The sequence below is a fragment of the Rhamphochromis longiceps genome, linkage group LG1 (genome assembly GCF_057381845.1).
Source record: "Rhamphochromis longiceps isolate RC_006_pf linkage group LG1, R_longiceps_female_GT1.1, whole genome shotgun sequence".
NCBI lineage: Eukaryota > Metazoa > Chordata > Actinopteri > Cichliformes > Cichlidae > Rhamphochromis > Rhamphochromis longiceps.
In genome coordinates this window covers 19171579-19186663 of record NC_140557.1, presented here as the reverse complement: position 1 = coordinate 19186663, position 15085 = coordinate 19171579, and the positions used below count along the sequence as shown (strand labels likewise).

Sequence of the window (15085 nt, the reverse complement as noted above, 5' to 3'; positions counted from 1 at the left end):
CCTCTTTGGTGTGAAGTGGCGTTGAAGAGGCTTTGGTGCATATATCTGTTTATGTTTTGATTTCTAGGCAAGAAATACATGTTCTGAACCACTGCAGTTTAATCCCTGACAAATAGCCACCAACAATAATAAAACTAATAAAAACTAAATTAAAACAAGCAAACCAACTCCAGAAAGTAAAACCTTTTTTTTTCAATATTTATATAGCGACAAATCACAGCTACAGTTGCCTCGAGGTGCTTATTATATTGTGGAGTAAAGACCCTACAGTAATACAGAGAAAATCCCAACAATCAAACGATCATCTATGAGAAAGCACTTGGCGACAGTGGTACAGAAAAACTCCCTTTTAACAGGAAGAAACCTCTGGTAGAACCAGGCTCAGCCATCTGTATGACCCGTTGGGGGTGAGGGGAGGGAGAGAGGACAAAAGACACAATGTGGAAGAAAACCAGAGATAAATAATAACTAATAATTAAATGCAGAGAGGTGTGTAAACACAGTTAGTGAAAAAAGGGTCAGAGAAAAAGAAACACTCATGGGAAGCACCCAGCGAGGACCTGGTTCCAAAGAAGAGAGACCTGAAAGCTGAAGGCTTCTACTTTTAAATACTCTTGGGACCACAAGAAAGCCCGTGGTCTGAGAGCGAAGTTGTTGGGGTGATATGGTACTATGAGGTCTTAAAGATAAGATGTGGCCTAATTATTCAAGACCTTGTAAATAAAGTGAAAACAAAAAATGAACTAATTAAAATGCAAAACCACAGTAACTATAAGTTCTTCTTGAAAGTCTTTTGTATTACACGCTTTTGTTTTTATTGTCATGTCCACCTACGCTGTGAGTCGTGCTAATGGTTATCTAAGATCTTGTGCATCATAATCTTAGGTAACTATAAGAAAAAGATGCGACAATAATAAAACCCATACAGGTCGTGAATAATCCTCCCACATCTGTAGTGGAAATGTTTAAAAACAGCTACAGATTTTATTGCCCAAACATGTATAAATTTGTACTTTGTACTGCCTTTTATAGCCACTTCAAAAAAATAGGTCACCTGAGTACAAACAGACCAGCACTGCTAACCAACATATGTACTCCAAAAATACAAACATATAACTGTTGCAGACTTAATAATACTGCAATATGACAAATTAGCATCTGTCTATTTCTGGACCTTTTTTTTTATATTTTTAGAATTTGTTTTTCTCAGCTGCACGTGGACAATCACCTAAAACTTTTAAATACTGCTCCAGAAACAAAGAGAAGCTGTGTGCGGCTGAACATGTCGGTTCATATCAGTGGTGGTGTTTGAAAACTTCCTTTGCTCTGGTTAGCCGCACTCCCAAAGTCACCAGATGAGTCATCACCATAGTTAATGAATAACCAGGTATGAATGTGTTGCACAACAAGGTGAAGACATGAATCAAATGAATGTTAACAATGATTTTATATAGCGAAATAACAAGCATTTACAGTTTCATAGAGCATTAAACATTTTAGGGGTATCTCACTACACAAACAAGTGGGTTTGTGGAGCTGCTGAGTTAACATGCAAAATAACTAATGTGTATTTAGAGAGATAGCCCAGCAAAGTGCCCTTTAACCCCATATGATTTATACAAAGCCCAACTTCTGTGCTTTAAAAGGTTTACAGACTGGGTTACAGCCAGTAGTTGGAAATATTTGACATCATTCTTCATCCTGTAGTTAAATAATTTGTTTGCATATTCCCCAAGAGCATAACAAATGACATCTAGGCTGTCAGACATAATGTGTTTTAACTTGCCTTAACTTTGTCATGGCAATGAAGTGCTGTTTTGACACCTGTGTCAGCTTTCAGTTCAGTATCCATCATCACCACGCTACCACCACCACATTAGCTCCTCAGAAGCTTATTTTTCACAAGCTGCTGCCCACCTGTCAAAAGCAGCTTTTCGTTGCAGAGCCAAGATGGATATCGCTGAGGCTACCAACATGTGTCTGTAGCTGTTTGCCGCAACCTCATGCAGTCTGTGGTCAGCACTGCTTAATGCCATATGCTAAACTTGAGCTGCATTCAGTGTCACATGAGCCTGCAGGGATGCTCTGAATGGACATTTATCTGTCGTTATCATTTTATCTTGGGCAGTTTTTTTTTCACGTGTCCGTAGCATGCATTTCCCCTTTGTTATCTTTAGCCTCACCTTACCCAGGAGGCTCTGATTTCACTCCATCATCTGTTCGCTACTGATATAGACGTGACCTACTCAACTTCAAACCGTTAGCTTTAATTGTTTATGCACTACGGTTTGTGGCTGAGTTAAATATTTATTTGGCAGAGAGATCAGTGGATTTGATCAGCTGATGTAAACACAACACCTGATCTGGACATTCTGGAGATTGTGTTTCTGGGTAAAACCAATTTATCCTTAGCTAGCTTTTAGTAATAACCGCTTGCACGGGATGCTAAGAAAAATGGATTCAGCTGCAATATATACTGTAAGTTCTCAGTAATATATATAGCAGGATGGAGCCACAGCCTATATTAAAAAAAGATGTTTGGTTTTGGTGCCCACATTTTAACTATATGTTTAATTTTTGAAGTCAGACAGACACCACACCGTGTCTTTGTCCTGACTTCCTCCTCTCACCCCAACCGGTCACGGCAGATATTCGCTCCTGTCTGACCTAGTCCTGCTGGAGGTGTAGTACTGTCAAAAGGGATTTTTTCCTTTCCACTGTCACTAAAGCGCTTGCTCATAGGGGGTCATATGATTGTTAATGTTCTTTACCTTACAATATAAAGCAACTTGAGGTGACCACTGATGTGATTTGGCGTTATATAAATATAACTGAAAGTGAATTGAATTAAACCTCCTATTGAGTGCATTACACAAATAAAAAAATATTTCAATCACCAAAATTGGAGCACAGATTTCTTAAATGAGCTGTTAGTACAACTAATTGGAAAGGAAGCTTTAATATTTCTCTCAACACAGTACTCCATTAAAAAATAATTAATAAAGGGAGAAACTATCCATAAGTACCAATGTCTTTGTTTTCAACCATGCTGTAAACAGTTTCTATAGCTAAAATTGGGTATTTTAATATGAGAGTCTGTGTGGATTGACTTGCTTCTGGATTTTCACTCCAAGAACTGGGATTTTTAGTACTTCTGCTTTTAACATTGCAATCCAAGAGTCTGCTGTTTGGAAGTAATCTATTTAAGTTAAGAGCGTCTCTCAATGTTTTATAAGCGCAATGTCTCCGTTAAAAAGAAATGAAACATTTCTTTATCTAACTTTTATTCTTACTTTTATTCATCAAAAAGAGCTCTATGAGTTATTTATGTGAGCCCTGTATGTCTTATACTATGATTTACTAATTAAATAGGATTCTTTAGCAGATTTCTATTACAAAAAGGAGAGAAATGTGGGGGGAGCCACTTTTATGAGTAAGTCATAGTATCAGTTAGACAATGCTAATAATAGTTTTTAATTATTTTCCATATGGGTACCCTCTGTTAATATAAACTACTGTAAACAATAAAGACAGTGTTCTATATACAGCCACAGCTGCTCTGTTTACTGTATGTTAAATCTCCAGTCATTCAGTATTGTAAACAAACCCAAAATAAATACAATTATTTCTGACTTCCATAATATGGTGGAGGGTAAATAAACACAGAGGACTGACAGTGCGTTTAACCTTAGTATTCTTAGAAGACCTCATGAAGGAAATACTGTGCAAAGCAGGCGGTTTCTTAATGGAAATGCAAAGCCTGCCAGTATAACAGCAACGATAACAAGTGTGCTTGTCTTAATACCGCTTGCATAAAACAGAGACTGCTGTTTTTAGGACAGTTCATTGTAATTTTGGAAAAGCTTGCTCAGAGTTTATTTTAATCTGGATTTATGCTTTTCTCAGTTGCTCTATTAGAAGTGCAAGGGCACGATGAAGGAGGCCTCCATCTAAATTTGTTCACATAAACACTTTGTACCCCTGTTAGACAGTTTGACCTGCCATGGGTGTTAATTTTGGTCACACGTGCTGACTCCCACCGTGCTTGGCCTCAGCCTTCTGCTTTCGAGACCTTAACAGCTCCAATAAAGGCATGCAGTGAATGTGTGAAGAGTTCAAAGCAAAGACGGTTCATCTGGCAAATGCTACATTATTTTGATCCCAGTCTCTGTTGGAATAACACAGAGCAGCCATTCATCGTCGGCTGATAAACACATTCCTGCCTGGGCAACATGCTAAATATACACGGAAATGGAGCCAGTTAAATGACTCTCATTGTTTGAAGTGGGAAAATAGTGCAGCGGGAAACGTTTTCTGTTAAATCTACAATTAAAGACGGTTTGTTAAAGGGAGTGTCTTGTGAAAAAATCGGGTGAGAGGAAATATTTCTAGCCCTTACTGATGATTGAGATAAAAGAGAGAGATGTACAACCTTGAAGTCACTGCAGATAACACAGACATACTTCTTTAGAGATATTAAAGTGGTTCTCTGTACTATAAATCAGTTGTTTTTAAATACTTTTTCTGCCCAAGGCACACTAAAGGTCCTGCCAAACTCTTAAGCCACACCCAGGTTTTGTTTCGGGGTTTTGTTTTGTTTTTTTGGGTAGAGGATGAGGAAGCCACTTGCAGCTTCCCATTTATGCCATATAAGGGACTGAGGAAATGATGTACATGCACAAGTAAGTGTAATGTTTACAAAGGTTCACAAATGATGGTTATTTTGTACCCTAAAACACATAAAATTATACCAAAAATACAAAATAATGAAAACAAACTATTTTAAGCAAGAAGTGAACCCGTAAAGGAGTTAACTGCTTAACAAATCAAGACCCTAACTCAACAAACTAACCTGTGTAAATCAAGAACTTATGCTATATATTAAAGGAATAGACCATTTTTAAATGCAAGGAGGGCAGAAGAGGAAAAAGGAGGGGGAAACCCCAAGGACAATCGATTAACTCAGTGCAAAGAACTCCCATCCCCCCCATACTGTCACAGCTGATAGTTTGGTCCACTTGTTGGCCATCTGTATTTCAATGGCTCCACCCATAGTTTCCTCTTTTAACAAACCAGGAAAAACTGAAGCAGCAGGACGATAACTCAAAACAGAAAAAGTAATTAATGCATCTCATAAGTCTATTTGTGCCCGTCAGTTAGAATGCAGCGTAGTGTCATTGAAACAAATTTATAGATTTAACTTGTCCAAAAACATGAATTGTGTGCTATGTAATGCCATTGAGTCAATGCCATTGACTGTGGTAATGACGTGGTAGAGTGAAACCTTAAACCTGTGTGTCTGACTTGACTGAATATTGCCACATTTAGGTTATTTCACATGACATGTGTTTTGTCTGGTTTCTCTCAGAAAAGTTTTGTCTCCCAAAACTTGTTTTTAGCTTGTTAATCATCCCCCCTCCCAACAGACGAGGCATGTTAACATTCCTCATCCAGGGAGCTTTTGCTCTGATCACCTTTTGTGTTATTTCGGTGATGCTTTGTCTGCGCTTGTGGTTAGTTGTGGTTTGTTTAACACAGAGAAGTTACTCTGCTGTTAAACTGTTAATCTGGCCTTTGATGTTTAATGCTTGTATAACCTTAACTTAGGCGTACAGAAACTAGAGAATGAACTAAATTTTCTTTTGACAGATGTTTTAAGGGGGAAATTAGTCCTGCTAATTTAATTTCATGAATCATGTAAAAAACATTATTTATGTATATATATATATATATATATACATGTATATATATATATATATATATATATACATGTATATATATATATATACATGTATATATATATACATGTATATATATATATATATACATGTATATATATATGTATATATATATACATGTATATATATATATATACATGTATATATATATATGTATATATATATATATATACATGTATATATATATATATATACATATATATATATATATATATACATCTATATGTGTGTGTATATATATATATATATATATATATATATATATATATATATATATATATATATATATATATATGTATATATATATATGTATATGTTTCATGTAATGTTTTTTACATGATTCATGAAATTAAATTAGCAGGACTAATATATATACATATATATATATATATATATGTGTGTATATATATATATATATGTATATACATATATATGTATATATATGTATATATATATATGTATATATTAGTAAAAAAGTATAATCACTAATCTAATCTCAGAGGTATTTTAATATATAAGTCCAACAATACAGCATAGGTTTTCTACATTGTAAAAAAATAAATAAATGCTGCGTTGGGTGTAAAGAAATAAATATGTAAATTTACAGTAAAAGTTCTGTTAGCTCTTTGCACAGTGCCCGCCCTGTGATTTTAAAACAAAACTAAAATTAATTGTCAGAATGTCCTTGTTTTGTTTTATGTTTTTTGTGTGTTTACTGTGAACTCACTGTAAAAATCATAGATTTCTATAGTAGATACTAAAAAAAAAAAAAGTATGTCATTTAATGTCTTATCTGTTATATATCTTTGGTGTAGTATGAATGATCATGGATCTTTATCAATAGGAAAAGTTGTAAAACCTATGAAGACACACTTAAGTCTAAAATGTATGCCCTTCTTCACATTTTTCAAAGCTGCCCAAATTGCTTCGCCAGATTGGAGTCTTTAGCGGGCCAATTCTGGCCCCCGGGCCTTATGCTTGACACACTTGCATTAGACAAATTAAGACTGATTTTGGTCATGTGCAATGGAAAAAATCAGTCCCTGTTTTTTTGTGGGTAGATGATACTTGCTGGGCTGGATGTCAGTCTCTTTACCTACTACGTGCAGTTAAATGTTACTGTCACAGTTTTAAATGTGTAGCATATACAGTATATTCTGAGCTGATAAAAAACCGATGATGTCTGGTGAAATTGGTGACAGACTAATTGTAAAAGCCGTGTGTATGTGCTTTGATATCAACTGTATAAATAAGGAAAAGAAACTGATTGTCAGGCAACTGATTTGGGTCCAGTGGGTCAGAAATTTGGAGCAGAAGAGCTGAGATGAGTTTTCTCAGGTTTAGCTAAACCTGCATTCTGGAACAGGGACTCTTAGACATCAGATTAACAGCCCGTCCTCTGTGTTTGTAGATGATGTTGTCACGGCTCTGATGTCCATGCGTTTCCCTCTTTCTCTCCCTTTCAGACACGTGATGACTTCCTGGGACAGGTGGATATCCCCTTAAATCAAATACCGGTGAGTGCTTGGCTGTAGAAAATTCATTGTAATACTGATGTCTCTAATCTAAGATCACAGTAGGCTGAATGTAATTTGGTTTTCACTGTGTGAGCTCTTAGCTTCAGTCCCACCTATGGCACCATTTAAATATAAACATGGACATCCTTATTCTACTGCCTGTTCCACATCAGTGTGCACAGTTTTGGAAATACAGTCTGTTGTGTTTATGTTATGCTGCTGCTTTTGTTTTGTTATAAATACAGCACCCACAAATTAGCCCTCACTGTGCACGGTCACTGTCATTTCACCCATTGGTATCTTAAAAGTGTTATGATCCTGAGCTGAACAGCAGATTTATTCATGCAGTGTGAAGAAATGAAAGATTTCCTTTTCTTATTTTGTTTTCTCAGACAGAAAATCCTAACAATGAAAGGCCATACACATTCAAGGATTTTCTGCTTCACCCACGAAGGTTGGCATGATTTCATGGTTATTTAATCTTTTGTCTTTCTCTGTTTTACATTCCATTTCCCATATATTGGCTCACTCATTTATTATTTTTTTTAGCATTTTGGATATTTATTTCTTCCACTAAAAACAAAGAAAACAAAACAATTATTTATTTACGTTTTTGCCATTCCCACACAGTCACAAGTCCAGAGTTAAAGGTCATCTGCGTCTAAAAATGACCTACCTGCCAAAAAACCCAGGTTCAGAGGAGGAAACTGCAGATCAGACTGAGGACAACGATGTAAGTTTACGCTTAGTGTTACGAATGCTTTTGTGTTAGCAGTGCTTCCATTTGTTCAACATGAGTGTCAGGTCAGTTAGTAGTTGGTGCTGAATTTAAGTCCTTGCACTCGCTTTTAGAGCATCACACGAAAATGTTTGCATTAATTTGCATCTTTAATTGTAAGGAGTGAACCAGAATCTGTGTTTTTATTACTATTAATGTACATATGATATGACTAAGCTGCATAATTTCAAATTTATGCTATAGGTGTATCTGCTAGGAGGCTGAGGGGTGGCACTGCAGCCCGTCAGTATGTTTCAGCATGATGACAATCCCAAACACACTGTCAATGCAAAAAAAAAAAAAAGCATACCTACACAAGAAGACACACAATGACACTTTCAGTCATGAATTTGCCTCCCCAGGGCTCAGACCCTCAACACTATAGAGGCAGTGTGGGATCATGCTGACAGACAACAGAACAAAAGACAGGCAACATCCAAAGAAGAGCTTTGAATGACTTTCAAGAACTACTTCTGAAGGCTACTTACAGAAATTATCCTAACTCTTGGCTAAGAGAGTTCAGGCTGTGTTGAAGAATAAAGGGGCAGGGTTATACAATTATTGACTTTCAGGCTCATTAAAATTGTACAAACTCTGTTTCTTTTATATTTGTACATTTCAATAAATCAGTGCACCAGTTTCCCATTTTTCTGAGCAAAAGATGAAGAAATGAGGGGTGATTTAAGACTTTTGAACAGTATTGTAAATTAACATTTAGATTTAGATTAACTTAAATCTTAACACTGCGAAGTTATTAAACTGTTATGGCTCGTTTTGACAAGCTGGGTCACATTGAGATCCCAGCTATAACCTTGGCCTTGTCACCTGGTTTTCAGCGTTAGGTACAAAATAGCTTGTGGTTCATCTCCTTACTGACAGATCAAAGCACAAGTCAGAGTGTCAGGTGTATAAATCTCTTACATATACACACACGATACTGCACATCCATGATACTTTCTCTAAATCTCAGTCATTGTGAACTGTATTGTGTGTGTGCACCAACGTGATTTCCACCCTCATCTTTAGCCATGAATGGATGTACACACTCCCTTACTTTGTTTGCATATAAATTCACTGTTTGCACCACAAAAATTGGGAGTGGAATTTATAGAAAGGAAATGACAAAGCGTGAACGTGTGTGAAACTGAGACAGTCATCTGAGAAATGTAGGAAATAAGAATCCCGAATACAAAAAACTATTCAAAGAAAAGGGTAAAGTAGGCCTTCAAGGCCAAAGCAACCATTATGCATAGCTGCAGCTATTTGCATGCCACTCACAGTTACCAAGAACAGTAATAGTAAGGTACCAGATAAAGTTTAGTACACACAAAGTTATTTGCACTGAACTTTGTATATAGTAACTTGTACATATTAATATCAGTAGCTGTGTTTGTAAATGTGAAAAAGCTCTGTGAAAATGGCCGTTTAATTTTATTTTCCAGTAAGGCGAGACTTTTTTTTTTATCTCCAGTTTTCCATATGTACAGCTTAGTTTAGTTCTTTAGCATTTCAAAATGATGTCCTCCTTGTTTAACAGCCTGGTTGGGAACTTCTGGAGACACATGATATGTCAGGTCCCAGACAAAACCAGATCCTGCCTCCTCTTCCTCCTGGCTGGGAGGAGAGGCAAGATAATCTGGGAAGGATCTACTATGTTAATCATGAAACCAGAACCACACAATGGCAACGGCCCACCACGCAGTAAGAAGGCTCCCATATCCTATAAAAAAATTAATTTAAAAAACCCTTTTGATGCATTTCATTAGTGAGAATCTAAGTGTCTGTCTCCCCCTGAACAGAGACGGCAATTTGGAAGTTCAACGAAGACAGAACAGTAATACGGATGCGGCGCATGTTTTCATAACACGCAGACAGATCTCAGAACATGAGGATAGCACGCAAGAGTCTCCAGAGGTAACTCTTTCATTTTTTGTTCCCTGTTTCCTTGTTATGTCCCAGGATTTCTGATAATGTTGATAAAATTAGAGAACAAGTTTCATGGTTTAACACTTGAGTCCAACCCTTTCATAATGCTGTTTTTGCTGCAAAAACTTCGAAACCCACCCAACTCTGCAGTACTTGCTTAGCACCAAACATCCAACATAAACGTGGTTAGCATCTAGCTGGTTAACACAGTAGCAAAGGAGTCTGCTGCTTGCCTCAGGATATAGTCTATAGCAGTCTGTTAGGAATAATCAGAAATATTGCTGATGCTGCCTTCTCAGTGATGTTCTGCTTGGAAATATATTTAGTACATAAATGTAATCTTAGGCTCCTTTTGCCTTCAGAGCTGCCTTAATTTCTTTATTGTAAAGATTTAACAAGGTGCTGGAAGGATTCCTCTGAGATTTTAGTCCATGTCGACATGATAGCATCACACAGTTGCTGTGCATCTATGATGTGAATCTCTCGTTCCACCACATCCCAAAGATGCTCAATTGGATTGAGATGCGATGTGCTGAAGGCCATGTTATGACAGTGAACTTTCTGTCAGGTTCAAGAAACCCTTACTGAGATGATTTGAGTTTTTGGAGGATGGATACACCGTGGTCATAAAGGAATGGACATGGTGAGCAGCAATAGTTAGGGAAACTGTGGGGTTTAAATGGTGCTCATTTAGTTCCCAAGGGGCCCAAAGGTTTGTAAGAAAGCATCACCCACACCACCTCCAGTATTATATGAGGCAGAATGGATTCATGCTTTCATGTTGATGCCAAATTGTGACCCTGTGATGTGAATGTCGCAGCAGAAATCAAGAGTCTCTGGAGCAGGCAACATTTTCCCAATTTTCTATTGTCCAATCTGGTGAGCCTGTGTGAACTGTAGCCTCAGTTTCCTGTTCTTAGTTGACAGGAATGGCATCCGGTGGGGTTTACGGCTGCTGTCGCCCATCTGCTTTGAGGTTTGGAGCAGTTGTTTTGCATTCAGAGATGGTCTTCTCTTAAAATCCTAGTACATCAGCAGTTTCTCAAATATTAAGACCAGCCCGTCTAGCCCCAACAAGCATGCTGCATTCATAGTCAGTGAATTCACCTTTCCTCCCCATTCTGATGCTCAGATTGAACTCAGATGGACACTGTGCATTTTCAAAATCAGTGCAGGACATGATCTTAATTAATCCTTTTTAATAGTGATACAAACTGTTGCAGTGTTGCAAAGACATGCAATGGTACAATTAAGCTCAACTTTGACCTATGGAGGAAAATGGCAACAAAGGGCATTGCTCACATGAGCAGGGCTAATCCAAAACAATATCAGTAGAAAGTTCAACAAGAATAAAACACAGGGCATCTGGAAAGAACCATGAGGCACCTGAGAAGGATGCAGGATGTGGGTACCAGGAAAAACAAGAGAAGACTGTAAATACACAGGTGTGATTGAACACAGGTGAAACTGATGGGGGTGGAGCAAAGGGAGTCGGTGGAGAAAAGGACAAAGACAGGAAGTACTGATTAAGTAGCTCTTAAAAAAGATTATAGAGCCCAATTCATTTGATTTTTATGTATATATTAAGTTAATTCTACCATGTGCAGGCTTACAGGCTTGTAAAAAAAAAAAGGTTAACTGCACAGGGATGTTTTTAAAACCTGCTTTAAGGTTTATCAGTTTTAACACAGCCTAAGCAAAGCAGACGTCATGCGTCGGGCTCGTCTTCTCAATCCGCTGTATATTTAAACAAAGAAGTTCAGATCTTTGTCATACTACCTCTGACAGCCCTGCACTGCTGTTGCTTCATTGGAGTCTCCTCTCTGTCATCATGTAGAGCTGGGAGATCATTACAGAGGATGATTCCACCCAGTACCACAGTAGCAACCAGCTCAGATCACCTTCACCCCGCACCCCAGTGGAGTTCCACTCACTGTGCGATGAAATGAGGAGCGTTAACATCGCTGCCGCAGCTGGCGAGCAGCGCCCCTCCCAGATCGTGAGTTATGTTCTGTGTCGCTTGAGGTTTGACTTACTGAAAGCAGAGGGGGGGAGTAGGCTCGTAATCATATAAATGTGAGCTGAGAGTGGGAGAGTGGTGGAAAATTTATGCACATTAATGGCCAAGTGGTCATCAGAGTCATCCTTCCGCTCTCCTGCAGGATCACACCAGTAATTCAAGGCATTCCAGTCGCAGAGGAAGTGCCCAGACCTCAACAGGAGAGGAACATCCTGCTAATCCTGTGGTGAGTGTTTCGCTCTCTGTTGAAGTCCCCAAAATGTTCTTACATCTGAATGCTTCAGTCTTTATGAGTTCACTTTTCAGTCATCTTAGACTGTCACAGTTCCTGTGGAGGGACATTTAAGGAATACAGCATTGCTAACTGCGTTATAGATTTCTATGTGGAATATTGCGTTTGCTAGAGTTTGTCTGTTTGCTAGATTCACAATTAATAATCTGTATCACGATTATTCCCACAGGTTAGTCATTTGACCACTTATACTATTTTTGTGCATACAAAAAACTTGTCACTCCAGATCAAATCTGAAATGCCTTCTCATGAATCGCTGCATCTTGTTTTCACTCTTTTGCTGAAAGCTCTGATTGCTGATTTGTGTCTGTTGCTGTTGGTCCAGGTGTTGTTGTTTTTAGTCCACCGTGCTGTCTTTTATAGAAATTATTACCAGTCATGCTTTTGATTTGTTCATGTGCATTAGAAAGTTTAGAATTCGAGTTTCTATATTTTATTTTGAAAGTTCAGTCCTTTGTAATCAGCCCATCTTATCTTCCCTTAGTGTCACAAGCCTGAGTCACACAGGCCTAGAGAGCAGTCAGCAATCCCTGCCAGTCATGATTGATTTAGTAAATATGTTTATTGAGTTATCTTTTTCCTGTTTGTGTCAGACTTTCTAGTTTCATTACTAGTGAGCAGTTGGTGAGTGTTTGCATATGTTTGGCATCTTCCATACAAATTTTGGACTACTCCAGTAATCTGCTAGCAACCAAATCAATCACAAGAGGGTTTCTGACCCAGCACTACTAGTCCCTGACCTCTGTGTGAGGTAGCTGTCACAACAGTCCTGTTATTCAGCCAGTGAGTCTCTCATCCTGTGATGGGCCTCATCAATGTGGCATCTTGGACTGCAGTTGGTGGCCATAGGCTCTTCAGCCTCTGAGCTTGGAGTAATAAGGCTCCACACGAAGTAGTCAGACCACAACGGAACCTGGCCAACAAACTGGACAGGATACATTAATAATAATCCATTTGCATAGAGTGCCTTATAATGACTGTCTGTATGATTATGGTGGAAATTATATCATATGCCAAATTATTGTCCTTGAATTATCGTCTTGAGAATGTATTTACTTATTTTTAATTTGACAGCTGCTTCCAACCTCAACTGGGTTACCTCCAGGCTGGGAGGAAAAGCGAGATAGTAAAGGAAGACGCTACTTTATCAACCACAACAACCGAACCACTACATGGACACGACCTCTCGTGCAGGTACTTCAGCATTCATATCTTTTTATTCACATTCTGCATAGAAACCTTTGTTAAACCCCGGGTTTTTTTTTTATTAGATTAAAGCTCTAAAATAGCACTGTTCTGTCAATTTTCCCCTTCAGTGTGTCTGTTCTCGATTTAGAATCTCACTGGAGTCTTTTTATTTGTACAGAGAACTTCAGAGGCAGCACCAGCACCATCAGCACCGTCAGCAGCAGCAGCAGCAGCAGCAGCAGCAGCGGCACAGAGTAGTGCAGGCTTATCACAAAGCCCTACACCATCCCAACCATCAGCAGCAACAGAGGAGTCTCCTCAGCACACTCCAAGCCCCGAGGCCACGCGAGAATCTGGCTTCCTGCCGCTCGGTTGGGAAGTTCGCAGTGCACCCAATGGAAGGCCGTTTTTCATCGACCACAATACCAAGACAACTACCTGGGTGAGAAGATAGTAGCCAAAGGCTTTGAATGCACCTGTGTGTCCAATTCAGAAAAACTAGACTGGGTTTCAGTTATTTAGTTGACTTTTTTTCTAATCTGTGCCACAAAGAAAGTGAATTTCCAAGCTGTAACTCACCACCATCTCTTGTGTGAGGATTTCCTCTCTGACTGAAACACACCCTGCTTGTTTTTCTCTGAACAGGAAGACCCCAGGATAAGGATTCCTGTACAAATGAGGAGGAGATCCTCGCTTGATCCTTCCGATCTTGGCCCTCTGCCGGTAAGTTCAGTAACAAGATGCAACACAGGCATCAACTTTTGAGGATTACCTATCAGGGGAAAAAGCCTGCTAGCCAAAACATTAAGACCACCATGCGTAGTGAAGTCCAGTCCACTTGCGCCACCAACGCATCTTTAAATCTTCAAAATAGGGGACTGAGACATTGGCAAAGGAAACTTTTAAAGTCCAGTGTTTTTCAAGGTTGCTGAGTCTCTCAGCATATCCCATAGTTTCCTTATCAGATTTGAGGTCAAGTCAACACTTTGTTCTGGAAATATTGAATGAAGAGGTCATATTTTGAAATTGTCATGTGACAGTTGCAGTTTTCCTGCTTAAACAGGCCACTGCAGGCCACATACACAGTGGGCTGTGTGGTCTAAAGAAATTCTTATTGAATTTTTTCTCAACATATGGCTATTTATAGGAAAAAGTATGTTGTGAAAAAAATTATACATTCAGAATGGGATGTTTAATACAAGTAAAATTTAATTAAAAAAATTAAATGAGAAAAATAATCCCTAAAGACATTATAATATCTAAGGTAAAAGAATTTAAACACATGACCATTTCACAATACTTCCATAGAAATGTACATGTGTTAATCACTTAAAGCATGTGACAAAATGTGTTACATTAGCCATGCAGTGCATAAAATCAGACTCTCATTTCATTTTTAAAATAAATGTTTTGTTTTCTGAAACGATGAAAGAGCAGATTTCTTTTTAACTACCCAGAGCGCCAATCTGCATCCATCAGCTGCGTGCTTCACATACCTCTCCCAGTTAATACAAAGGTGCAAGAGAAAATAAGTGATTCATCAGATAAGATAAGATAAGATAGAACTTTATTAATCCCTCGGGTGGGTTCCTCTGGGAAATTCGACTTCCAAAAAAAGCACAGCAA

General features: G+C 38.2%; 1 protein-coding gene across 2 annotated transcripts in view; it reads left to right on the top strand.

Moving 5' to 3' along the window:
• Nucleotides 1–15085, top strand: part of nedd4a (NEDD4 E3 ubiquitin protein ligase a) — a 42131-nt gene that overhangs the window by 16048 nt on the left and 10998 nt on the right. For both annotated transcript variants that reach the window (XM_085401487.1, XM_085401479.1), the window contains 10 exons: nucleotides 7205–7255; nucleotides 7648–7709; nucleotides 7886–7988; nucleotides 9571–9734; nucleotides 9833–9947; nucleotides 11797–11958; nucleotides 12122–12205; nucleotides 13346–13465; nucleotides 13638–13901; nucleotides 14105–14182. In XM_085401487.1, the coding sequence (XP_085257613.1) occupies nucleotides 7205–7255; nucleotides 7648–7709; nucleotides 7886–7988; nucleotides 9571–9734; nucleotides 9833–9947; nucleotides 11797–11958; nucleotides 12122–12205; nucleotides 13346–13465; nucleotides 13638–13901; nucleotides 14105–14182 (1203 nt within the window). The remainder of the gene's footprint in view (nucleotides 1–7204; nucleotides 7256–7647; nucleotides 7710–7885; nucleotides 7989–9570; nucleotides 9735–9832; nucleotides 9948–11796; nucleotides 11959–12121; nucleotides 12206–13345; nucleotides 13466–13637; nucleotides 13902–14104; nucleotides 14183–15085) is intronic.